The sequence below is a fragment of the Triplophysa rosa genome, linkage group LG17 (genome assembly GCF_024868665.1).
Source record: "Triplophysa rosa linkage group LG17, Trosa_1v2, whole genome shotgun sequence".
NCBI classification, from domain to species: domain Eukaryota; kingdom Metazoa; phylum Chordata; class Actinopteri; order Cypriniformes; family Nemacheilidae; genus Triplophysa; species Triplophysa rosa.
Window position 1 is genome coordinate 20,464,808 of NC_079906.1, and position 27,364 is coordinate 20,492,171.

Below are 27,364 nucleotides of genomic sequence, written 5' to 3' on the forward strand. Positions count from 1 at the left end.
TCAGCCAGAGAGGAAGGGGTGGAGTTGGTTGCAATTTGTAACCTCACCCCTAGATGCCGCTAAATTTCAAACACTGGACCTTTAAATGTTTTTTCATCGTTTTAGTCACATCACAGTTTATATATCTGCACTATATATCATCAAAACGGTTTTCTCTTCACACAGAAGTCAGTCTCTCTCGTTTATATTGTACAGTATTTTTGCACTTATCTGAACCTGAGTTAGTCCTTGGCACAGCACATGGAGAGAGAGAGAGAGAGAGAGAGAGAGAGAGAGAGAGAGAGAGAGATAATAATGATGAGATCAGAGCAGTTTTCCTTCAGACTAAACGACTGATACCCCTAAAAAATATAAATAATACAATCATTCAAATATGTAACTAATACAATACAAACACAGCATTTAGGATGACTGACTTTATTTATTTTGTTTTGTTCAACATCCCAACTTGAGCACATCAAAACACAAGATACTCATGAAGAAAGATGCAGCGTCAGTTTCCTGAAGACAATGGAGGAAGATACGGACTATCGGAACGGCCCCATTACGCAAAACTGACACAACAAATATTGAACAATTGCAAAGTTTTCATAGCAGTGCTTTTTTCCCCGCAAGACACTAGAAACACTAATAAAAAGAAGAATGAGCTACATATGGAAATGCATATAAAGACGCCCTTTACAGGAGTAGTTCACTTTAAAATAAGCCACCGTTGACTTTTCATAGTAGGAATAGAAATTACTATGGAAAGTCAATAGTCAGTTTCTAAACGGATTTGGTAAATACGCAACATAATATCAAAAACATCTGTTGATCTCAAAAATCGAAACGCTTTGCTGCTTCAAACGCCTGCTTTCATAGTCGTGCATTGACATCTTCACTGAACCTCTCTAGTAAATGTTTCACTAATATAACCACATGTAGAGCGAATACAGTCGTAAACTATCGTCATGGCAACAGACGGCATTCCTCGCATTTTTATTATCGTTAACAGTCAGGGAGGTCTGGAATAACAATTATCAAGCATCGCGTCACCGGCACACTATGATGTCATTATGATGTCATTGCCGCAAATCCAAACGATCTTTCAGGACTCTAACTCTGGGATTGCAAAGCTTCCTGCTTGAGCCGCAAGAACCCTTGCAACACATCCCATCGTATTTGTACTGATGTTTTAATTTGTGATGACCTTAAACGGTGGCCAATTTTCTTTTCTTAACACGACGTTGATATCGTTTCGAGACCTAGAAAGAGAGAGATACAGCGTGTTGTGTTTTGAAATGTAATATCAGCTGTGAATGCTTTACTGTTCCAGCCAAAGTGGTGTTATTACCCACTGTAACAGCTCTGCCAGGCTCATATCCGATTATACCGACTCTGTGGCCTCAAACAGGACGGGACTGGATAGAACCCGTTCTCTCCGCTCTACACCAGCCCAGAAGAGAGGGGTTCTATTCCATACAGGGCGAACAACAAAGATAAATCGTAAACGTTCTCAAGAGCAGCGTGTATCTAATATGAACCAAAACATGCATGTGTACCGCTACCATATATACATATTCATATACATTTCCTCAAGGAAATTAAAGCAGAAGTTTTAAACGCAACTATTAGGAATTAAGAATGAACTTCAAAGCATTCAATGACGTGTTTTTTTCTTGGTCCTTATATTCAAACTGTTGTCATTATTCAGAAAGCACATTTTCTCTGTATATCGTTTGCAACACCGTTCTTGCATAAACCATGTACGAATGTACATTTACATAATTGTTTTACTACAACAAAAAAATCACACAACTCTGGAAAGGACATGTTATGTTGTCTTTATGAGCAACGCTCTGGAAATAAAAATGAAACACCAGAAAAGCACAGCAACAACAACAAGAAGAAACCATTGTACAATGTTTTTTGTAAGCTTGAATAGAAAAATCACGTTTTTTGAGGACCAGAACCCTGCTTACACTCAACAGCCAGCGGAGCGACACGCAGCCCGGCGGATCTGCTGTCAGCCAATGTGGATGCAGGAAAGAAGCCAGGTGCATTATGGACTCCGTTTAGTCGAATTTTTTATCCTGCTCAGCTTCATATTTGTCCTGCGTAGAGACAGAAAGAGCTTGAAAATTCAACAGAGCCGCAGATTCGCACAATCCTGTGAGATTTGGGAAGCTGTGCCAGCAGTGTCCTACAGTTTGACCTGTTAGATTTACCTAATACCACAAGAATTATTCAAGCAAGTTTGTATTTTTATCTTAAAACTTAAAGGTGCCTAAATGTCACAAAAGCATCTGTTTTCTTTTCCTTTTTGGAGTGAGATAACCCTAAAAACACATCAGAGTCAAACAGCACACATATGTCTTTTGATAATAGCGACAAAAATAAACCAGTGCATGCATGCAGGAAGCACCTTATTGACATGCCTGGTGTGTGTTGAGTGTAACGTGTATAACCAGAGCACATGCTCATGAGTCACGGCCTCTCACGAGCTCACGATGTGGCTGTAAACCCCCTTGCACACACACACATGCATATGCACTTGCACACACACACACCTTTCTTTGCATTTTCTCAAATAAACAATTTAGTTTGATTTATAAGCTGTTTTTCTCATGGGAACCAAAATGTCCCCACAAGGTCAAAAATGACTGACATCTTTGTGAGGACATTTGGTCCCCACACTATAGGGTTTACCAGGACCACGCACACACAAACACACACACACACACAGAGAAGGACCCCTGCAGTCATTTGATATGATGTCTCCAGAGGAGCAGTTCAGAGCAGGTGCACCGGGTTCAGAGAAATCAAGGCACATCTATGACATCTGTGAGAGTATAGATTACAGTATAGTTTATTACGTCTCACAACTGAAAAATAGACTAGATTTTTTGCGTTGCGACGCGCGAGTATGCACGAGCCAGGCCAGTTAAACCTCTGCAGCATGAAAAGTGCTGGGACACAACTAATACCGAATATCTGCTGTGTGTTGAAATGTTTGTTATTTTGATTCGTTGTAATATTATGTGATGTTATATTTATAACCCAGAGCTGGAAGACGGAGTGTGAACCTGAGATGCAGCTATAGTTTGAAATTGACTCTCGGTCTATAATTTTAGAAACAGGCCGATGACAACACGTATGGGATTTCCAACTTTACTTGGTACCAAAACGTCAGACCTTCCATGAAGGCTAACATCCGAAAACTTCTTGCCAAAATATAAAAAATAAAACATTGCCGATGGTCGGGTACACTATGTGCCTGTATGCCAGTATCGGGACCAGGGGTGCCTCACACGTCCTGAAAAGTGAAGCTGCGGACTCTTTGATCGTCCCCTGGTGGCTGGCTGCAGTACAGGTCATAAACCCCGCCCTCTCCATGTAAACAAATGGGGCAGGAGCCAAACTATAAAATACAATTACGCTTCAAATGTTTGTTTCCAAAGAGGTTTACTGTTATTTTAGTCCGTTTTTATCAAGTTAATGGTTCAGTTTTTGAATAAGTTTGGTTTTAGTAAGTCATCAGGGAATATGGGCCGGACCTTGATACCGCGCTCCACTTCCTGCTCTACTGTGCAGACTCTGGTTCAACTGACATTTTTGCGTAACCTGTCAGCGCCCATCGTCGGATGTTTTACGTTCGATTCATTACAATGGAAGGAAGCGGCGTCACGCTGTCCATCATTTTTACAGTCTATGATCGGGACATACTACAATATCATAAAATTGAGTCTTGATACCGATGTTTGTGTGTGTGTGTGTGTGTGTGTTCATGTTTGTATATCCCGGTGGGGACCTAAACCTGAATACACACCAACACATGGGGACTCGTGTCACCGTGGGGACCAAAATTGAGGTCCTCATGGGCAAAAAAGCTAATAAATTGTACAGAACAATATTTTTTACAAATCTAAAAATGCAAAAAATGTTCTATGATCTTTAGGTTTAGGGATAGGGGATAGAATATACAGTTTGTACAGTATAAAAACATTACGCCTATGGACTGTCCCCACGGGGATAGTCAACCAAAGCCTGTGTGTGTGTGTGTGTGTGTGTGTGCGTGTGTGTGCGTGTGTGTGCGCGTGTTGAGGCACTGACCTGCAGTCTGGTGTGTTCCTCCAACAGACGGTCATATTCTGTCGTGAGGTTCTCTGCTTGTTTCTTCATGGCCTTCACGTCACTGTCGGCCTTCTGATGTGCTGTAAACACAAGCAAACAGAGTCAGAATCAAAGCAATAAAAACTACCTCAGAACTACAGATGAATATTTCCGCAGGACCCTGACATTTCATTAGAGCATCCTCACAAAGTCACAGTCAACAAATCAGACCGCCGCTTGCGATTCAGAGATTATGTTTCTCAAATGATTTGCTAGCAGCATTGCGCAAAGATGCAAAACCGGCATATAGACCTTTTTGCCAGATGTAAACACCGCTTTTTTTCTTACATATGTAATAAAATCTAAAAATCTGCAAATGTTCAAATCTTTAACATTTCGATTCAGTTATAAATGTTTCGTTGGTTGCATTCTGTTCAAACGTTTTGTTCAGTGTTAAAAAACTGAAACAGGAAGATCTTCAGGACCTGCATTGTTTACGTCTTGAGAAGTGATCTATAACACCGTGTCTACACCGGATACAGCGCAATGACGAAAGAACGCATTAGAACCCATTATAATTTGACATTTTGACCAAACTGGATGCGGCAACACTGTGTAAAATGTCAACATGCTGTATGTGGGTTGTCAGAGGGTCGTGACCTTCAGGTTTACTAAACTCATTTCTCAGTGAGGAGTTTCATTCTGCTGCTGTTATGTTGAGTTGCTCACCACTGGTTTATCAAAACCTTATAACACTCGCTATCTAGATTTCCTGCCAACTGACTCTACATCAGCTGTTAGGAGGAATGTGAAGGAGATTTAGGAGTGATGTCAGATTCTTCCTCCCTGTTCTGCTTGACAAATATCAAAACTAATTTAATGAAATGCCAATATTTCAAGGGTCCGATCAGTAAATAGGGGCTTTCAGACCACAGGAACGATTTCGTAGATCCGGAACGACTTGCCGGAAGTACACACTTTTCCGCAGGAACCGTCCAGAATTTTTTTTCGGACCTTTTTGGAGGAACACTTTAGCTCCTTCTCTGAGGCAGGGACTAAACCAGCAGGAATAGGACCGACCGAAATCTTCTTTTGTGATCCACAGAAGAAAGATTCAGATTTGGAACAACATGAGGTGAATAAATGTTGGCCTATCCCGATAACCCTAAAAGAAAAAGGTCTCGCACACTGGTTATTTTATGATGGCTTCAGTGTTTATATTTCACCTTTCTTAGTTGCCTCGAGTTCATCCTTCAACCGTCGGACCTCTTCAGCAAGTTTCTTCTTATCCTCCTCTGCATTGGTCTTGGCCTTTCCGCCCACCTCAGGCACCTCCACGCCTGCCTCCCGCAATTTCTGCATAAAAACAGTCAGACTCCATTAGTCATATCATGAGATGGATGTGTGATTATTTCTCAAACGTGTTATTTAAAATGTCTCGTCACGTCCCCAGTTGCTCTGCAGAATGCATCCTCAAAAACGTTTGGCCGAGACCCTTGACCTTTCTAACACCCGTTTCATACTGCATGCGTGAGCCCGAGTACCACAGTACAACAATGCAATTTCTCATTACGTTATTTACATACATCAAAGAGCAAAATATCTTCCAGAACTTCATCTAAGCGTTTTTACGTAGATTGTATAACTATGATTTGTTATATCCCTTTCATGCTCTTTTAGATCTACGTAGTACAAGTTATAAATAAAAAGCCATCGGATACGTAGTCACTAAAGGGTGTCAATCCATTTTTGTCCGTAAAGAATGCACTGTCGCTTTAATTGAGCACTTATGCGCCGCTTCTGCTCGCGCGTGCCATCTGAATGCTCTCATCTGTTAACATGTGCGTCAAAAAAAAGATGCGCTGCTGACGCGTGCCGTGTGAAACGGGTGCAAGTCATTGAGAACATTCAACACATGTTCCTGGTATTGCAAATCATTCGTTTTTGTCTCTGTAACCTTTAATCTTCTTCTGAAATATCTTTCCTGGACTGTTGATCTCACCTAGGCAGCACAAACTACTGAACAACGTTAACCAATAACCAGAAAGCTGCCGTTTTAAATTCTCATTCAGGTACGGCTTCGTTCATAAAACCTTTACAAGCAGTTCTCGTGGGTAAAATCAAGCACCTACAGCTTTTCATAACACTAATAAACCATGAGCTGTCGTCTGTCACATCTGAGCTGCCCATCCCGAAGACGGTCTCGCGGACGGCCAGCGACCAGGCGCATTCAAATTCTACAGGATGCATGGCTTTGAATGCCACAGCTCACGCTCGTGTTTAACACGAAACGTTATGTCAGAATTACAGAGGTAGTCAATAGACTTCAAAAAACAACATCTCGTTTTGATTTAACGGCAGGTAAGAAAAAGTGTGCTCTTACGTCACTGAGCTTACTGAACCTGCTGTCCTCTCCTACTCCTTACAAATGAACATCATGTCAGAAGGAGTACTGCGGTAATCCTGTCAAGGGTCATGACATTTCCTCGTACGTGAAACGAGTCCCAGTACATGCTCCAGAAAACCATTCGAATGTGACCGTGTGAATATTTTGAGGCTGAACTGCCCGAGCTATTCGGACATTCTGCAATGTAACAGGACATGAACAACAGGACATACACAGGGGGAACATCCATCAAACAACAAGCTTTTGGATGTGGGTCAGACGTTTTAATGTTTACTGGAGATATGATAAAGCAAAGTTAAAAATTATAACACGTTCGAGCTGAAAAGAGTGGATTTAAATGGGACACAGAGTTTTAAAAACAAATTTACCTAGGCCAAAAAAAGAAGAGTAAATTGGATTGCCAATGTATAAACCGCATTTCACAGAGACGATGTAAAAAATAGTCATGAAAATATAAGACACATGGCCTGTTTAAAGGTGCTAACAACCATCAGCAAAGGAATCATCTTAGCTAACAACATCGTCATTTAAAGTATTTATAAAAACAATGTCACATAACCAGTGTTGGGTGTAACTAGTTATTAAGTAATTAGTTACTGTAATTTAATTACTTTTCCCTTGAAAAAGTAAAGTAAGGGATTACTCTTATTTTTTCTGTAATTTAATTAGTTACTTCTGATGTAATTAAACTAATTACTTTGTGTAATATATGTGTGTGCAATAGTGGAATTGACATCAACATTCAGAGTCTACCTTTAAAATCCGTGCTTTAATGTATAATTCTCACATTTGTAATACTTTGGTCAGTTAATAAGAGTACTTTATTTACAAACCCGATTCCAAAAAAGTTGGGACACTGTACAAATTGTGAATAAAAACAGAATGCAATGATGTGGAAGTTTCAAATTTCAATATTTTATTCAGAATACAACATAGATGACATATCAAATGTTTAAACTGAGAGAATGTATCATTTTAAGGGAAAAATAAGTTGATTTTAAATTTCATGGCATCAACACATCTCAAAAAAGTTGGGACAAGGCCATGTTTACCACTGTGTGGCATCCCCTCTTCTTTTTATAACAGTCTGCAAACGTCTGGGGACTGAGGAGACAAGTTGCTCAAGTTTAGGAATAGGAATGTTGTCCCATTCTTGTCTAATACAGGCTTCTAGTTGCTCGACTGTCTTAGGTCTTCTTTGTCGCATCTTCCTCTTTATGATGCGCCAAATGTTTTCTATGGGTGAAAGATCTGGACTGCAGGCTGGCCATTTCAGTACCCGGATCCTTCTTCTACGCAGCCGTGATGTTGTAATTGATGCAGTATGTGGTCTGGCATTGTCATGTTGGAAAATGCAAGGTCTTCCCTGAAAGAGACGACGTCTGGATGGGAGCATATGTTGTTCTAGAACTTGGATATACCTTTCAGCATTGATGGTGCCTTTCCAGATGTGTAAGCTGCCCATGCCACACGCACTCATGCAACCCCATACCATCAGAGATGCAGGCTTCTGAACGGAGCGCTGATAACAACTTGGGTTGTCCTTGTCCTCTTTAGTCCGGATGACATGGCGTCCCAGTTTTCCAAAAAGAACTTCAAATTTTGATTCGTCTGACCACAGAACAGTTTTCCACTTTGCCACAGTCCATTTTAAATGAGCCTTGGCCCAGAGAAAACGCCTGCGCTTCTGGATCATGTGTAGATATGGCTTCTTTTTTGACCTATAGAGTTTTAGCCGGCAACGGCGAATGGCACGGTGGATTGTGTTCACCGACAATGTTTTCTGGAAGTATTCCTGAGCCCATGTTGTGATTTCCATTACAGTAGCATTCCTGTATGTGATGCAGTGCCGTCTAAGGGCCCGAAGATCACGGGCATCCAGTATGGTTTTCCGGCCTTGACTCTTACGCACAGAGATTGTTCCAGATTCTCTGAATCTTTGGATGATATTATGCACTGTAGATGATGATAACTTCAAACTCTTTGCAATTTTTCTCTGAGAAACTCCTTTCTGATATTGCTCCACTATTTTTCGCCGCAGCATTGGGGGAATTGGTGATCCTCTGCCCATCTTGACTTCTGAGAGACACTGCCACTCTGAGAGGCTCTTTTTATACCCAATCATGTTGCCAATTGACCTAATAAGTTGCAAATTGGTCCTCCAGCTGTTCCTTATATGTACATTTAACTTTTCCGGCCTCTTATTGCTACCTGTCCCAACTTTTTTGGAATGTGTAGCTCTCATGAAATCCAAAATGAGCCAATATTTGGCATGACATTTCAAAATGTCTCACTTTCAACATTTGATATGTTATCTATATTCTATTGTGAATAAAATATAAGTTTATGAGATTCGTAAATTATTGCATTCCTTTTTTATTCACAATTTGTACAGTGTCCCAACTTTTTTGGAATCGGGTTTGTAGTTTAATATTATTTATTTAAATGGATTAAAAGAACCGTTTCATGTCTGTCCTTCAATCACTTAACTAATCAAGGTTGATATAGGATATAGAAAGTAATGAGTAATAAGTAACTAAATACTTTTTGGAGAGAGTAATTTGTACAGTAATCTAATTACACTATTGAATATGTAATTAGTAACTAGTAATTCTTTACTTTTTCAGAGTAACTTACACAACACTGCACATAACTTATAACTGCTATATGTGACCCTGGACCACAAAACCATAAGTAGCACGGGAATTTTTTTGGCAATATTAAGTAAAGATCAAGTTCCATGAGGATATTTCGTAAATTTCCTACCGCAAATTTATCAAAACTTGATTTTTGTGAGTAATATGTTATGCTAAGAACTTCATTTGGACAACTTTAAAGGCGTATCTCAGCATTTCGATTGTTTGCACCCTCAGATTCTAGAGTTTCAAATGGTTGTATCTCAGCCAAATATTGTCAGATCCTAACAAATCATACATCAATGGAAAGCTTATTCATTCAGAATGTGAAAATTTGACACATAATACTGGTTTTGTTGTCCAGGGTCACATATTGTATGAATCAGATTCTTGTAAAAATAATCATCCTATTTACACTTGATTAAATGTGAATGCATTGTTTGACATCGAAGTGGAAACCAAGACGCCTACAGACGGTTTCATCAGACGCACGTTCCTGGCCTGAAGTTGGTCATAATAAAACAATTGATTTTATATGCAATTTCTATGAATATGTGATATTTCTGGTATATGAATTGTATTAAATTAATTTAAAACCACGAAACAGTTATTGATTATTTGCAGAGGTCTAATGGAAGTTAAAAGAAGATATTTTGAAGAAAGTTGGTAACCGAACAGCACTGGACCCCACTGACTATTGTATGGACACAAAACCAATGCAAGTGAATGGGGTCCAGTCAACAACATTCTTCGAAATGTCTTTTCTTTTCTTCTTTTGTGTTCTGCAGAAGTCATACAGGTTTGAAATGACAAGAGGGTGAGTAAATGATGACAGAAGTTTTATTTTTGGGTGAACTATCACTTTAAATTTGGGCCACATAACGTTTGTTTATGTCTATAGACTTTCAGACGATGTATAAACCTGTCAGGGTTAGAACGGTGCTTCAGTAAGTCTATTTTTAAAAATTCTTGTTTTTCAAAAATAACTACCCTTAATCCAAAAAAGCCAACCAGAGATGTGGCCACTGTTACCATGGAAACAGAAATCATGGAGCGGCTGCCCACTTCCGTAATGCAGTGTGAATCAAGTCCGTCTCTACACTTCCTTGACTTGCATATATCTTCTAAAAATAAAATATTAATGATTTTCATTCATATATCAGTAAACATTTAGTTTTTATACCTACAATCCATAAGAGAGTTTAACATCATACTACATACTAACAATGCTTCCTTGTGTTTAAAACGTTGCGATTTATTACGAAACAGTCAAGGTCAGGCAGGTCATCTCATCCTGCTCACGTCCGGATGACCCGTCCGACCGTTTCTGACGAGCCGAGCGGCCACACGCTCTGTCTGAGGGAGATTTACACACATCATTCTGCAAGAGTCAAACTTCATTTACTAAATTGAAATATTTCACCATCTGTCGTTCGGCACGGCTTGTGCTCTTGTTTATGGTTCTCTGTGTGCCATACAATATTGACGGACATGAATTATGGTGAAATGAAAGCATGTGTGCGTGTGTGTGATAACCACGTGCGTCATGCCTCTGTGCGGGGTGACACCATGCAAAGATCAATGCAGTGACTTACTGCACGTCAGCGCTGTAATTGAGCCGCCCATCACAGCGTGGCCCTGCGGAACTATCCCAGCATTCTCCTCGGTCACACTTTAACTTTTTGCACACCACTTGACCTTATGAAAAGGTCTTTTTAAAGGTCAGTTTTGACCCGAGCAAAGTTTCGTGTTTGGTTTTTGCTACTGATTTAATTCATAAAGGAATAATAGTGTAATTCTTACAATGAAATCAATTTAACTGTATTGATTTTGCTTGCACCTTTTTGATCAAATGAAAATCAATCATTAAAGGGAGATTTCATTCAAAAAGGAAAATTCTTGCATTATTTACTCTCCCTCGTGTCTTTCACAACTTGTATCACTTTTGTCCTTCTGCAGAACACAATAGAAGATATTTCACTAACCCGAGTGTGCATAAATGACCTTTTTATTTTTAGACGAACTATCCCTTTAATTTGCTGCCCTCTAGAGGTAGACATCAGCTGGCATGAGTTCAGTGACCCACTTTCACTGATATGTTGATGCACTATATTTCTCAGAGGAAAACAGAGACTTTCCTCGTAAACCGGACTGATTTACAAGGACACGCGAAGTTAAAGCATTACGACGAAGTTCCTTTTGGGATTTCAAATGAAACACGCTGACAGTCATCAACCAAATACAAGGGCGATCTCTGGCAGTCCTGGTAAAACTTGAGAATTGCGTCTCGATCTCTCTCACCTCCTGCAGCGTCTCATTTTCCTCCATGTATTTCTTTGCGGCATCATTGGCTCCCTCCGCCTGCTTCTTAAAAGCTTCATTAGATGCCATCAGCGTGGCCTGCTGGGACAACAGCGTGGCCAAACGTCTCAACAGCCTGCAGGAGAGAAACAACAACTATTTTATTACAAACTAGAGCGTGCGCATGAGAATGTTGTTAAAGATGATTTTTACATGTTTATAAGAATAATCGGAGACATTGGTATGTAACTTCACCTTTGTAACTTCAAATCCTTCCATTTACTCACCCTCACGTCATTCCAAACCTGTATGACCTTTTTTTATGTCTAGAGAACACAAAAGAAGACATTTTGAAGAATGTCAGTAAAATATTGACCACCCTTTAATTTACATTGTAAGGTGATAAGACATTTCTCAAAATATCTTCATTTGTGTTCTGGAGAAGAAACGTCACATACAAGTTTTGAACACCACGAGGGTGAATAAATGATGACCGAAATTTTGAAAGATTATGGGTCTGCAATCTGCATGAGATTTATCAAGAATGGTTTTCCCCACCTAAACCTTGAAATTCAACTGCAAAAAAAGCTTTGGCGTATGTGCTTAACTCGAATAGCATAAGTCTCACTCTTGGCTGCAAACGGAAAAAACAGGAGTCAAAACAGAGCCTTCAGGCCTTCATGGAATTTGGAAATGGATTGCAGGAATAACATCTCTCCGGTTCAGAGCAGAATGGTCTGGTCCAAATGCACAAAGCAGATCAGAGATTGAGTTACGCAGCATCGCGGTGTATTTTAATCACCTCCGGCCGATGGCATGACAAAAAAAACCAACAGAAACAAATGACTCACTCAACCATAAGCAAATACATAACCACTTGATTCCTAAAGGCTATTTTTCTCACGTTATGCAATCATTTCTATGATAAATGTACTTTTATATTTTCAGATTAATTGAGATATTTTAGCTTTTGCGTGTAAGTTTAAATCCAGAGAGCATGAGCCGTAGCTGTCGCTTTCGTGTTTTTGCCCACATGTGTATAAGAGTTCAAGGTTTTAGAGATGTCTGTCGTAACTGCAGATGGGTTTGGTGGGGTTAACCACGGAGAGCCACAACTTGCAAATATGCAAGATAAAAGACACCAAGGTCAAACCCTCAGTATGAGAGGTCACCTTAGGTATCATTCATTCACTTCAACACGTTTAAAAATATTTGTATTCAACAAATATAAGACACACTAAAAAACTGCTGGTAAAACGACTAGCACATTTCAGATATCTGAAAAATTAAAAAAACATTATCAAGTTAAAAAAAACAAGTATTATTTTATTGTTTTAAAGAAAAAAAATATTATTATTATTGCTGTTATTAATATTATTATTATTAGTAGTAGTATTAAAACGTTATGAGGAAATTTTGGAAAACTTCTTTAAATAAAAAAATCTGCATAATTAATCATTATTAATAATAAATAAATAACTTGTCTTTTTTAATTCAACTGAATGAGGGAAAAAAGATTAAATAAAGTATGAATATATGAATATATATATATATATATATGTGTGTGTTGCACAATAATCATTTTAGCTCGATTATTTTGTTTTCATAAATGTTGGAAGCCAAAAGTTAAATTAATAATCGATTACGATTAATTGCACAGCATAAACATAACATTATCGTGATGTGGAAGCTTATATAGTAATATCTTTATAGTTATAACTTATATATACACCACAAAACGGGCATTCACAATAAAAATTTTAGGGTGAATACCATTTAATTATTTATTAGTTATGATGACTTATTATAAGATAACACCAGACGCACATGAACAAAATATCTTAACCCTTCCTAACACAAAGGTGCAAAACAGCAGTTTCCAAAGCGTTATCAGATCTTTCTCAGCTGAAATGAAACGGAAACGGCTGTGCGTCGACAGCTACATCCCAACAGCTCTGTAGCAAAAGTCAAACTGTCACGGGCCGCTGCAGAGGTGCTAGCGGTCAGTTTTGTAACAGGAGTTGTGACCTTTGAGCCAGTTGGAATGCCATGTTCACGGGCTAAATATACCAGCTGTCATCATTGGCTTGATCACATGTCCTGCACCTGTCCGCATGATTACAAAAATGACACTCGGATCTGGCAGTCAAGGGAAGTAGTATCGCTAATGATGTAGCAGCCATCCAGCCGGTTATAAATAATATTACATTCATAGAATCACGGTAAAACCCCTGTAAGGAAAAACTATGCAGACTAGACACCCCAGCTGGGAGACACTTATTAGTTACGTGCTGTACGCAAAGGAGAACAGACCTATCGGGCCGCAGGACGTTATGTATCCATGTGCTCTGTGAATGGATACAGTGTGGGGGACCCACGGCGGAATCAGCTTCTTTTTTTTCCACACATTCACCTTCATAACCATAAATAATGAGGCTGGCTAGATCCAATCTAATATCCAGTAGAAGTGGTAGTGTGGTTTCCAGAACACAACCTGCTGGTGCACACCTGACCGTTCTCATAAACCTCATGGGGACAGAATGTGCACGACTGCAGAACCCCAAGACCTTGATAAGTGCCAGAGAAAAGTTCACTCCAAAATTCTGCTGGGTGCCAGATTGTGAAACTGATCGTTTTCAACTGGGGCCAAAGGTTCATGAGGAGACATGTTGTGGTGAGAAAGTGAAAGAGATGGGGAGACGGAAGCGGTTTTTACTCAGAATGAACTTTGCGTTTTAAAAAACAGAACCAAATCATTTTTATGACTTTCAGTTCTGTTAAGAGTTCTTAAATGTGCATTCTTCTGTCGATGCGAGCAGAACCTCATTCACTTTGCCTATAAATAATCTTCCTATAGTACTATTCAGCAGTCTGATTCAAACATACGACTCTTAAAGTCCCCCTATGGTCGATAATTGTATCCCTTAAAACTCAACTCTGACCATCAAAATGACATATTTAAACGTTTTTTTTATTTGAAAATGTTTTTTCTCCCTTAGTTTGAATGTAACTTTACACCTCGCCTTCATTAAGCATAGGCAGACACATGAATATGCAAATTAGCCCCGACTCCACTCATTCGCACTCGGCAGTTCCAGACGCTGCTAAAACTGAAACTGAGAGCTGACTCGGCACTGCAGCGATCATTTTATCTTTGCCGGTTTATGCCTCAAACTGCAGATCCACAGGGATCAAATGAGTTGATATGATTGGTTACAGGTTTATGACGTCATTAACCGGAGTAGTTTCAAACCACGTTTTTTTTTACTCCCTTTGGTAAACTGCAGTTTTATGGAGAAAATGCTCTGCAATGGTTTCAAATTATACATTTGCACATGGGTTGGCTTAAAGCATATTAAAAACACTACACAGACATATAAACAACATTAAAAACTTGATTTTCACCACGGGGGGTCTTTAACAGGCGGTTCTCTAGAGGAAGAGCGAGATTAAAGCACTCACAGACACAGCAGCAGAGCAAAACCAGCAATGTATTCATTTCTTTGAGCTCTGAACAGCTTCATGTGGATGTGCTCGATTGCCACAGGGTTGTTGCTCAGGTCAACCTTCTCGGTCACACTGTACTTTCTCACTTCTCTAAAGGCATCTGTCAAAAGCAGAAACATAAACATCAGTTCCATTCATTCACATATTCTTCTAATTCTATCAATACTTCCAGAAAGAAATGGCAGAAATGAACATGCTTTGGCTGGTTCTGGTAAAAAGGAACATAAATATTGATGACTCATCCTCCAGACACTCTTTAGAATCTAGCGCTATTCGTTTTTTCATATAAATACATTTAAGTCATGCTGATTTACATGTCACCTAGTATCTAAATGGCTAACATAAATGTGATTGTCCTCTCTTTCTAGTAATTCCTTGACAACATCAGTAAGAATGAGTTGAATGGGATCAGTCATGTTTTACATTATTTGCCACTGTTCCCCAGTGACACTGCATTACTGACTTTAACCTCACCTATGAGCAGAAAGACGAGGATACAAATGATCACAATGAAGGCTGTGTTTCCGTACGTCGTAATGACAGCGACCAGCCGGGATTTGAAGAATTTACTCCATCTAAAATAGACATGATGATAACGTGATACAACAACATGATAAACGGAGGCCAAAAGGCACATAAGATAAGATTAAAGTTTCTTAACAAGACCAAAGAACAAACATCATAATTTGAATTTTCTTTCATACAATGATAAACTGGCGTCCAAAGATGAAACAATCAAGCATCTGTCCTTTTTCTGAACAAACATTCTTCGCATTTTATTGTGATTCTAAGAAAAGGTTGTTTACAGTCCCCATCTTTATATAACTTGGCAAATCCATTAAAAGGTCATATGAATCTCACATTTAAGGAATTACGTGTGAAAGTTTTGGGTGTTGAGCTGAATTCAATTATTGTTTTGGTAGCAGTGGAATCAAAACATCATACGTGTTTGGGGCTTCGGGAAAACGAATGATTTAGGAAAACACAATGATGGCTCAGCAGTCACACAGAACTTGAGTTGGAAAAATCCTAAAAGCATTCCGCAGTGAGGAAAACGGGTGTGGATGAATATCATAAATCTGAAATGACACTACGCTTTAAAAGCTCTGTCCCCAAAAACATATTTAATTAAAGAGACTATTTCAATCTCACAGGGTTACTCTGACAAAATGGGGTGTGGCCTCAAAACATTATTCAATTGTTGCCCCTTTTAACATGTGTTTGATAAAACTTGACAGATGCCTTAACAGAAAAGCGAAAAACTCACCTTTTCGGGGATATGAATGGGACACACAGTAGTAGTACAGCAAATACTTCTGCATAAAGAAATGTAGCCACGGCCGTCCACTGAAGACTCATGGCAGCAACCTGCTAACCTATGAGGCCAAAAGAAATGATCAGTCAGACTGGAAAGTCCTGAAACAAGACCATGTACACGGAAAAACATGTCAGATTAGGAGAAAATGCATTTCATCATGGTTAAAGTAAAACCTTGAGGCACAACACACTGCAAAAATGGAGACATTCAAGTTGCATCCATTATAACTGAAACAACAGCACCATCTCGTGTCTACAGCAGAAAACCATCAAACACGAAATAACTCCACATTTGAGGCCTTGATAAGAAACACGGTATGGCTAATTTTGGGAAGCAAAACTTTCTCTCCTAGTTCTCTAAATTGTGTATTTATTCTCCCAACTGAACAAATAAAAGACTCACAACTGGTACAGAACAACAGCTTTTTAAGGTTTAAAAGAACAGAAAATCAAGAAAGACTAGTTCCTAACATCAGGTTTGTAAATGAAGGTGACGAATATTTATTACTGATCTGAGATCAGATATAAGGTAGGAATCATGCATTAATAATTTAATCCAAGAACACATAAACGTGGGCGTCCGATTTTAAACCACTAGATAGATAAAACACATCTAAAAATATATGTACAAACAGACGAAATACGTTCGTGAACAAACATAAAGAACGAGTTTTTCACAGCTTTACAATAAGCAAAATCGCTTTCATTACAGTACACGCCCACTTTATGGCGCTTTTTAAAGTGCGAATTATGGTTTAACATTACACAGATCAAAAAATGTGTTCAACTTACAGAAACTGAAGGAAAAGCAAAATATTTCACAGAAAGGCCTGTGAGAATGTGTCAAAACTTCTGCTGTTGCCTAATTCCTGCTTGTTTCTATCTGCTTCCGGTATGCGTGCCAACTCACGCTAATGACAGCGTGATAACTTCCGTTGTTATACTAGAGTAAAAGTCCCCAAAAATAATATAAAAAACGAAGTGAAATGAAGAGTCAACGATAATTTGACATCGGAAATGAATAAACGTTTAGACACATAGTCTTTCAAACAAATATAAACATGTTTATTATTATTACTAAAATAGTTACTGTACATTTAAAAACATTATTACCTATTATTGTTATGATTCATAATAATATAAAAAACGAAGTGAAATGAAGAGTCAACAACAAGACCATTTGATTCCAAAATAATGTTTATTCAAAACACAAACAACCATATGAAAATTAGTACAATAATTTGACATCGGAAATGAATAAACGTTTAGACATAGTCTATAAAACAAAAATAAACATGTTTATTATTATTACTAAAATAGTTACTGTACATTTCAAAACATTATTACTTATTAGTGTTATGATTCATAAGAATGCAAACCAAAGTAGAAATAAAAAAAATATTGAAATGATATTTTTAACAGGATGACACATGCACGAAGGTTTATTTTTGACAGACATTTAAGACTGTCCAGCAGAGGGCGCTTATAAAACAAAAAGCTAAACAATCAGAATCCTTCTGATCTTGCACACAAGAACGTAGTTTTTCAAAGTACTTTAGTTCACAAAAGAGTGTATATAACATATATTTGCACCTGAATTGCATTTGAAATAAATAAGAACCCAAGGCATATCAAAAATGCCAATGAACACATTACAAAACACTTTGTTAAACTGTAAACTAATGAAAATCAATTTCATAATAAGGCAGCACCTTTGGAAATCAAGATTTGATAAGGCTACTAAATCACATGCATAATAATAGCCTACAATTTCTTTCTTTTTCAGTTCCTGCAAATAAAACATAAAGCTGCCTTGCTGATCACATTAGTATTATAACTTCAGTCAGTCACAGTGTAACCACTGGTATAACAATGTATAACATTAGTGAGGTATGCTAATGAGATTCCATAAAGTCAGTAAGGATTCATAATTTAGAGATTCAGATTACAGAGTTTAATTCAGTCATCATAACAAATGCTTTTGAAACGTATCCCTCACGGATCTTTTGTTTAGAAAATGGGGCAGCAGCCTTGGTCTTCAGTCACAGAGTGTTCTTCTTATCTCCTCTCGTGTAGACGTTTCATATATCAGTTTCCTTTCTTCTGTCCTGAAAATTTGGGACTAAACGTAACAGAGAAGAATGAGGGAGAGAGAGAAAAACTCATTAATTTTTTAGCTAAAGCATAAAACAAGAAGAACCATATAATATCATTTTGGGCTATATAATTCTTGACTATACAGTGTACACACATGGAGCCGCTCACATAATGTAAGTCTGTGTGTGCTATACAGAAAGGAATTAAATATATTCTGAGAGGTGTGCATTCACACTGTTTAGCGAGATTAAAATGAAGGATTTTTTCAAATTGTTAGTGTTCTCACCCAGGCATTGTGCAAAACCACTTCTGATAACCTGTTGTGGTTGATGTCAGCATGTGCCCCAAAAAAGCCTTTTTCTTGTTTGAATGTCTGTACAGAACACAACATTTGACTGAATGCGTTTAAAAAGCTAAACTGGATTTTACAGTGAGAACAACCAGCCAATCATGATTAACGAGTTGAACGCTCAATGATGTAAGCATAATACCAAAGAACTTTAGGAATATGAATGAAGTAACTTTACATTTGTAGCTTGTTAGCTTCTTTTATATGTTTGCTCTTATGTTTGCTCTGCAAACTTTAATACTCTGGCCTGTTATAGGGAAAGTTCACTCAAAAATTTAAATTCTTTCATCATGTCATTCCAAACTTGTATGACTTTCTTTCTTCTGCAGAACACAAAAGAAGATATTTTGAAAAGCGTTGACAACCAAACAACATTGGACCCCGTTTACTTTTATTGAACCATTGAGACTAAATATCTTATATTAAGATATCTTAAGATATTTTGCTAAATATCTTCTTCCGAGTCATAAACAGGTTTTAAACGACGGGTGAATAAATGATGACAGAATTTTCATTTTGGGGTGAACTATTCCTTTAAGAACATGACATAAATATCGCTCCAAAAAACAACAGACAGAAATTGTATTATTTTTATAGTGCGTCTAATTCAATAAAAGGGATAATCACCGAGAATATAAAAAAATGCTGAAACATAAAAAAATTCTAGCTTTCCTGTAGCTCAGTGGTTAGAGCATGGTGCTAACAACGCCAAGGTCATGGGTTCGATTCCAGGGATTGCACATAATTTGAAACAAATGTATAGTATAATGCAATGTAAGTCGCTTTCAAAGCGTCTGCCAAATGCATAAATGTAAAAAATAGACAATATGCAAATAACTTTTATGGGCCATGGGCTTTATTGTTTTATGCAAAAAAATAATAATTTTGGAATAAAAATGTGACCTTCACATTTTCATTAGCTTTACGTATTTGTATTTTGTATTATAATTTGTGTAATTGTTCGATACAGACACACACATACAAGATTCACTTCATACCAAAAAAACAGAAACTCTATTCTCTATTCCATGTTTATTATTAACCTCAAGAAAGAGGCCACTATAAGAAATCAGCCACATGGGCTGTATTTTTCAGACTATTTACAATATTTATCATAGTGTCAAAGACAGAGTTCAACAGAGGCTGTACTTAATGATTTTTCAGCTGTTATAAAATCTTTGCAGTCTATTTCTACAATTATAGTATGACATGTTGACAGTTGTCATAGAACATAAAATTAAACAAATCTCATGTGCAATGTTCTGTATTTCCACATGCAAACACCTTCAGCCAGAGTTATAAAATCTGCTCTATTCACCAATGAAGAAAAAACACAGACAATATCTTCAGTTTACATGGTAAAGCTGGATTTCCCAGAATGCACTTGTTTCCCATATTTTGTAAACCTATGTATTCACGGTGATGAATTAGGTCTTTTCTGGGCCATGTTCTGACATACAACCACATGCTTGTTCATAATCATCATAAAAATCTCCCATTAACAAACATGAAAGATTTACATAATGGTCAGCATTGCACACAGGCGTTTTGTGTCAGAATATGGCTTATAGTAGATTCTCTCATCCCCAAACACACAGACAGACATACTCATATATATCTATATAACATACATCACACACAATCACTGTAGCTGCCTGAGGCCGTGGGCTCATACATTTCAGACAATGACTTTAAAAAACATATAATGATGATGTTTAAATGATGTTATAGACAATCAACTTGAAGCCCCCTTCAAAGCTGTAAGGATTCAGGGACTAACAATGCTACAAGTTGGAATTAAATACATCCACATACACATTCTGTGAAACAGGATTATTGTAATGTAAAAAAAAGAATGGATGGGATTTTTATCCACTGAGCTGATTGGATTATGAAACAGTGTGCAGCAGCCACTTTTGAGGTCAGCTTTAGAGAGTTTGAAACAAAGTCTAAATAGCCATTTTATCCAATAGTCTACGCAGCCTATGTGACATTATCCAAAAACTATGTTTATGTTGAGCTTATGTTGACTAAAAAAATGATTTAGTGCCAATGACAAGCAGTTTTGATGGCCTCTGTAAACAAGCAAAAAAACCTAATGGAATTACTTCCACCCCATTTCTTCGTCCAAAATATTGAAGAAACCAACCAACATCATCCATCAGCAGCGCTAAACAAAATCCTTTTAAAAAGATATCCAACATGCATTCTAACCCTTTAAGAGCAATATAAAAGTATACTATACACTTCACCAACCCATAACGTGTGTTCCATCACCTTTCCATCTCCACACACAGAAAGCGCTCCAAAATAATTCAAATGTTTGATACCAGTATGCGCTCCTAAAGTGTGTGGGGATTTACCAGGAACAATTTTGGCATATTTCATATTTGTATCAAGTATTTGAACAAAATGATTTGTACAACACATAACATAAGACAAACCAACAAACCTCGATTCATGTTTGCGTCATAAAAAGAAGATATATTTGATATTATATACAGTGTAAGAACTATATTAACATTGGTAACTACCATTCAGTCACAAGGTGATAAAAAAGGCACGGCGTAACTGGTCCCCCTCAGACAAACTGACAGTATCATACAGATACAGTATGCACGAGGGAGAGAAACAGCCCAAACAGTACCATTAGATTAGAAAATGACCAGGTTAGACAGTTCTTAAACAGAATAATCTGCATGTTAAAACTGTCAAAGATAAAGGTGATAAAGCAAGGATTCCCAACTTAACAGCAACTATCAAACTGGTTCTGGGGTACGTCATTAGATATTGGACTTATAGATTTATAAACGGTGTAGCATGATATAAGTTTAGTGTTTATTTTTGACATTTTGGGAAAGTAGGAGATAAATGTTTGAGATTAACTGATATAACTGGATATTAAGTATTCTACTGCTTGTATAACATCCCAACATCACATAATATGAGACAGAACTCAGTAAACATGCAACACATTGCTGCGAAAAGCTAAGAATGAATCGAGACCTCTTTGTTATACTACGCAAAATGATACCTCATGAGGTATTGCCATGTTTTCCTTCCTTCATATTCTATAACTGTAAACAAGGTGGACATATACATCGATTTTCAGCATTCGTTTCTTATTTCTCTTCTACCAGTGGATAAATCTTACAAAACCTGAAAAGAACTCCCCAGAAATGAAAAGAAATTAAAATAGATTTCTATTAGAACTGATAAACATTTAAAGTATTATAAGTACTAAAAAATATGCTTTTTAAATACAAGTTTAAATCCTTTCTATTTTACATAAAGAAACCTCTTTACAGGAAAATAATGATTTGAGTTGTGACAATTTAATGATATAATAATAATATCTAATAAAATCTGATTCAGACACATTTGCCTTAAATATGAATTTTTAGGTGTCATCCATTAGCTTTCCAAACAGCCCTACAATATCAAGAAATTCTTCTGCTCAGTATGCTAATGTTCCTGTTAATCTCATCCTAAAAACCCTGGTGTACCAAAGCTGTTTAACAGGAAAATGCTTTTTAAAGGGACAGTTCACCCAAAAATAAAAATTCTGTCCTCATTTACTCACACTCGAGTTGTTCTAAATCTGTATACATTTCTTAGTTCTAATGAACGCAGAGAAAGATATTTGGAAGAATGTTTGTAACCAAACAGTTCTTAGACCACATTGACTGCCATAGTAGAAGGAAAACTTGCTTTATAATTTTTTATGTTCTGTAGAACACAAAGGAGATATTTTGAAGAATGTAGGACAGCAAATAGTTCTGGGGCACTTTTGACTACCATTGTCATTTTTTCCAACAATGGTAGTCAATGGGGTCCAATAACTGCTTGGTTACAAGCATTCTTCCAAATATCTTTCTCTGTGTTCAACCAAACAAATTTCCATTTATGCATTTGGCAGACGCTTTTATCCAAAGCGACTTACATTGCATTGTATTATACATTTCATTATGTGCAATCCCCTGGGATCGAACCCATGACCTTGGCATTGCTAGCCATGCTCTAACCACTGAGCCACAGGACAAATACATTTATATAGGTTTGGAACGACTGGAGAGTGAGTAATTCATGATTTATTTTGGGGTGAACTGTCCCTTTAAGGCAAACAGGGAAATGAGACGAAGGACAGAAGTGCTTAATGGATCTGCAGAATGTCACAGTTTTTGGTATAAAAATATATATATAACACATTGCAGCCTCAATCTACATCTTTCTGATTTGTGCTTTCCAAAACCTTAACTCAACTAAAATTAGGGCGTAGAAGCCGCGCTCATGAATGATCTAATCTGTGAACACTTGAGGAACTGAATGGTTTAGTGTCCTCAGAAGCACCAAAGCCGCCAGACAATTCAGCTCTATGAGAAAACGGCATCAAAACCCCACAGCAGCAGAGAGAAATGGGAAACAGAAGCGGAGATAAAGGAAAATAGAAGTGGAGAGTGTTAGGACTTCCAGGGTCAGAGGTAAAGAGCAATTAATGGGAGATGCAGAAGAGGACACAAAGATGCCGGTAGGTGGCTCGATTTATTTCACTTCACCAGCACTGACTTTGGGAGAAAAGCTTCCAGTTCCGAGTCGCCTCCTTTGCTGTGTTCTGATGAAGTCGTGCTAATGCTGGAAACGCCGGTGTTCGGTTTGGGGAGACTGTACATGTAGACGGCTCCAATGACCAATCCCGCACCCAGCGTAAACATCAAGTCCACGTGGAAACCGAAGAGGTAGACGGACGTGATGGTGGACACGATGATGGAAAAAGAGGTGGCAAAGCCTTTGAGAATATTGTCCGCGTATTTTACAACTACGGCCACCAGGAGGCCGCCGAAGGCCTGGTTAAAAATAACGCCCCACACCAGAGACGTGTAGCCGAACAGGAAACCTTTCTCAGCGATGGCAGCTCCGTCGCTCCACCACAGGCCCAGAAGACCCAAAAGAATTCCGAAGATCCCGAGCTGCACATTCCTTATCCACACCGAGGCCGAGCTGCCCTTCAGGATCTTCTCGAAGTAAACGCCGGCAAACCCTGACGATAAGCAGGAGATGACCACTGATACCAGGCCTTTGAAGTAGTTCTGGTTGGGGCTGGTCAAAGTCTCCTTCTGTTTTCCACTCTCCTGCTCCACCTGGACGATGGCCACGCCGGCGAAGAGCAGCACCAGAGAGATCCACTGGATCTTAGACAGGCTCTTCCGCAGCATGAGCACAGAAAACAATGCTGTGGTCAAGATCTTCAGCTGATATGTTACCTACAGAAAAAGGGAGAAAAGTACGATGGAAAACAAACATCGAACAAACTGATAGATGTGTCAACTGATAAACGAACAGGCCGATGCTAACATCAACGTGTAATGTAACATGCAAAAAAACAACTAAACTTACCAAAACGACCAATACGATAATGTGAAAAGAGACTCACCTGGAATGTGGCTGCTGGTAAATTGGAAATGGCCACATATTGCAAGTTGTTCTGTAAAGTGTAGATGAGGGATGGAACTGCTAACTTCAGTGTGTCCAAATACTGCACGAATATAGAGTTGTACAGTAACATTGCAAAGTTCTTTACATTACCTGTATTGCAGGAAAACAAGAAAAAACACCAATCACAAACAAACTACTGAAAGCGGGACAATACTGATTCCTAAAGAATGAACCCAGTCATCTACACAAGGTGGTACAGTGCTTTTTACATTTTTTCCTAACCACTGCGAATTGATTCATCCTTAATTTACTGTAAACAACACAACAACTGCTTTGTGCCAAAAAGGAACTTCAGTAATAGCAGTAATCATAAACAATTCTTCAACAATGTCCTAGTTTCATGTCTCTGGTATCACTCCATCCGAGTCATAACTTTCCATTTAATTATTAACAGACCGCCTGATATTGGAGTTATACTAAGCGATATTACTTTTTTAATCATTAACCTTTTGATTGAGAAACTAAATAAACAACACACCTCTCTGCTGTATGAGAATTATAACCAGACAGGTGAGAACTTTGAGAACTTCTGCCATGACCACAGCTGACGTGGTAAAGAAATGATCTCCCGGCAACGTCCGCACGTAACGGATGCTGAGGATGAGCGATGCATTCTGAATCACCAGAATCGCCAAACTGATGTACTTCAACTTCCTGTTAACTGCGTGGGAGACAAGAGAAATTCATTTAACAAAATAAACGTTTAATGTTGTTTTAATAAACACAATAACATCGACAGTAATGCACTTGCAATGGAAGTCAATAAGGGAAGACCAAATTGCGTTCAATTTGAAGAATAACTGGTAAATGATAATATGCCACAGTTGCTCCATTGACCGCCACACAAACATTTCTTTACTGTCACAATTATGTCTGTTAAGACTTACTTCAGGTATAAAACCTGAAAAACGGGCTAACTTTTCTGAGCTTTTAGATGTCAGAAAAACACTCCTATGAATGAAGCTAGTGAACGTTTAAGACACACCCACATAAGCTGACAGCAGAAGCGTGTTTACTCAAGAGGCAACACCCCTCTATACAGATGCTTCATTCATTCACACGGATACATGGTATAAAATAACTTTCCTGGCAAACAAGCCAATCAGGACACGGGCAGTTACGCTGTGCGTTACATATTTATGCCAATAAGGTTCATTTATTATTGCAGATAAACCAGTGTTTAATCATTCTGAAATAATACTGCAAAGTTACTACAAAGTAAAACACGATCAAAGTTAGAAATACTGATCAATGAAAAAAAACTATTTTCATGCACTGCAAAAAATGTCTTTTTTTCTTGTTTTCCAGTAAAAATGTCTAAACATTCCAGAATCAAGAAGCATTTTCTTGATGAGCAAAATGACCTAAGAAAACAAGTCTAGTTTTTAGTCAAAAATATGAAATTTCAGTGAATTTGTGCTTAAAACAAGCAAAAAAAAATCTGCCAATGGGGTAAGAAAAATAATCTTGAATTGAGTGACTAAGAAAAAGGTAAACCTTAATTCAAGATTATTTTTCTTACCCCGTTGGCAGATTTTTTTGCTTCTTTTAAGCACACATTCGCTGAAATTTCATATTTTTTGACTAAAAACTAGACTTGTTTTCTTAGGTCAGTTTGCTCATCAAGAAAATGCATCTTGATTCTAGAATGTTTAGACATTTTTACTGGAAAACAAGAAAAGAAGACTAAGTAAGAAAGTCATTTTTGTAGTGTGTAAATATTAGAGTCACTATGAATATCACCAAACCATGGCAGATTTTACATACAGGACGGCCTCAAGTGTGCAGACGGAGACAACAATAAAAACAACCTTATGAAAACGAGCTGTGATCTTGTTTTGCGGGTCTTTTGTTCTCTGTAAGAATGCCTTGGTGCCTGCACCTAAACTGTCTGCGGTCCCACCCAAGCCATTTCAATTCTTTCCATGCCAAGCATGTGATGTAAGCATACACCTGCTGCCACAGCATTACACTATGGACTGAATTCACCTGTAAAAAAACTGCGAAAGGTTAAATGAATGCTTCTGTGGGTAAGATACAGACAGGCAAAGTCTATGAGCAACCCTTTCTATACTCGCTGATAACTGAAAGAGCTTTACATACAACTTCTGCCAACAATGGGGAATGTGTAGTCATCCAATCCGAAAAAAGTGGGGGAAAATAAACTGAAAATGAATTTCAAGGTTGATGAGACATGCTATGCGTTTTTTATTTTACTACTTGGTCTCGGATTTGCACTTTGACGCCATGTTAGTGATTTACTGGGGTATATTTGCATGGTATTCTGTGGTACAAACTATTACAGGTCAGGTACTATGGCGAATGTGTGATCTCGGTCTTTTTTTCTTAGGCGGTAACAAGTTGCAACGTTGTATTTGTAACATTGGTCATACAAAAGTACTGAGACGTTACCATGGTACAGTAACGGTCCTCGGTGAATCTAAGCAATATTCTAAGCTAATGGTAACCATATGGTAACTATAGTTACCATAGTACTGTTTCTATGCGGATCTGATTTCTACTGTCATTAGAATGACATGCATTTAATCGGACAGCCACAGCAACGTGACACTAAGAAAGCAACCAATGGCATTAACATAGGTATTTTTGCAATCTCAAATAATGAACGTGTGCATTTCTTACCCTCGTTCTGTCTGTGAGATGATGTTTTATCTTCACTTCTGTTTGGACTTTCTCTACCTGCTGCCATCGTCGTCGAACATGGACCTGATTCTTTCCTCTCAAACTCCTCTTCTCGGTCGATCTGTGATGATAACGGAGGTTAATTTTTACTTCCCCAGCTCTGCTCCATCAAACGGCTCTCGGACACAGTAAAAAAAAACGTAAAAAGTGTTGACGTCCCCAAAAAAACATTTCCCTGGTCGCGTCAGCGAGAGCAGCGACCAGTAACAAGCGCTGTTACTGTCTGTGAGAGAAGCGACCAATCACATACGCTGTTAGCGTCAGTCAGCGGAACGCAGGGGTCCGTGTTCTGGGCTGCGTTGAGCCACGACAAAACGTTGCAAAACGTTTTTTAAACATAAACTGTTATTTTTATTTTATTTTATTGGAGATCTTGAAAATGAAGATCCAACAGAGGACCGTACAAAGAGGAAAAGAAACAAGAGGGAAAAAAAACAAAAAAACATGTATTTCTTCTCCTTC

The 27,364-nt window shown here is 38.1% G+C and overlaps 2 protein-coding genes across 3 annotated transcripts; both read right to left on the bottom strand.

The window, feature by feature from the left end:
• Window positions 1–1,807: 1,807 nt before the first annotated feature.
• Window positions 1,808–17,167, bottom strand: bcap31 (B cell receptor associated protein 31). The gene is made up of 8 exons (XM_057357166.1): window positions 17,053–17,167; window positions 16,211–16,319; window positions 15,418–15,518; window positions 14,899–15,043; window positions 11,437–11,572; window positions 5,319–5,448; window positions 4,093–4,193; window positions 1,808–2,093 (listed from the first exon to the last, which is right to left on the bottom strand). Exons 2-8 carry the CDS (start codon window positions 16,300–16,302, stop codon window positions 2,055–2,057), a joined length of 744 nt encoding a protein of 247 aa, XP_057213149.1. The 5' UTR covers window positions 16,303–16,319; window positions 17,053–17,167; the 3' UTR covers window positions 1,808–2,054.
• Window positions 17,168–17,515: 348 nt separating this feature from the next.
• Window positions 17,516–27,088, bottom strand: slc35a2 (solute carrier family 35 member 2). Of its 2 annotated transcripts, none has more exons than XM_057357273.1 (5): window positions 26,843–27,086; window positions 24,678–24,860; window positions 24,138–24,289; window positions 23,273–23,967; window positions 17,516–18,382 (listed from the first exon to the last, which is right to left on the bottom strand). In XM_057357273.1, the coding sequence occupies exons 1-5, from the start codon at window positions 26,907–26,909 to the stop codon at window positions 18,349–18,351; spliced, it is 1,131 nt and encodes a 376-aa protein (XP_057213256.1). In that variant the 5' UTR covers window positions 26,910–27,086; the 3' UTR covers window positions 17,516–18,348. The 2 variants fall into 2 exon arrangements, with proteins under 2 accessions (XP_057213256.1, XP_057213255.1); XM_057357272.1 differs by lacking the exon at window positions 17,516–18,382 and adding an exon at window positions 18,395–18,730 and having other exon boundaries at window positions 26,843–27,088.
• Between the last annotated feature and the right edge of the window lie 276 nt (window positions 27,089–27,364).

Excerpts from the sequence above, each read along its gene's own strand:
- bcap31 (XM_057357166.1), bottom strand. The coding sequence starts at position 16,302 with ATGAGTCTTCAGTGGACGGCCGTGGCTACATTTCTTTATGCAGAAGTA. Across the intron at positions 15,044-15,417 it reads CCTCGTCTTTCTGCTCATAG|ATGCCTTTAGAGAAGTGAGA; the intron begins GTGAGGTTAAAG and ends TGCTTTTGACAG. Across the intron at positions 11,573-14,898 it reads TTTGCTCTGCTGCTGTGTCT|GCTGTTGAGACGTTTGGCCA; the intron begins GTGAGTGCTTTA and ends TCTCTCCTGCAG.
- slc35a2 (XM_057357272.1), bottom strand. The coding sequence starts at position 26,909 with ATGGCAGCAGGTAGAGAAAGTCCAAACAGAAGTGAAGATAAAACATCA. Across the intron at positions 23,968-24,137 it reads TACCAGCAGCCACATTCCAG|GTAACATATCAGCTGAAGAT; the intron begins GTGAGTCTCTTT and ends CTTTTTCTGTAG. Across the intron at positions 18,731-23,272 it reads CTGGAAGCTTTTCTCCCAAA|ACATTCAAACAAGAAAAAGG; the intron begins GTCAGTGCTGGT and ends TGTTCTGTACAG.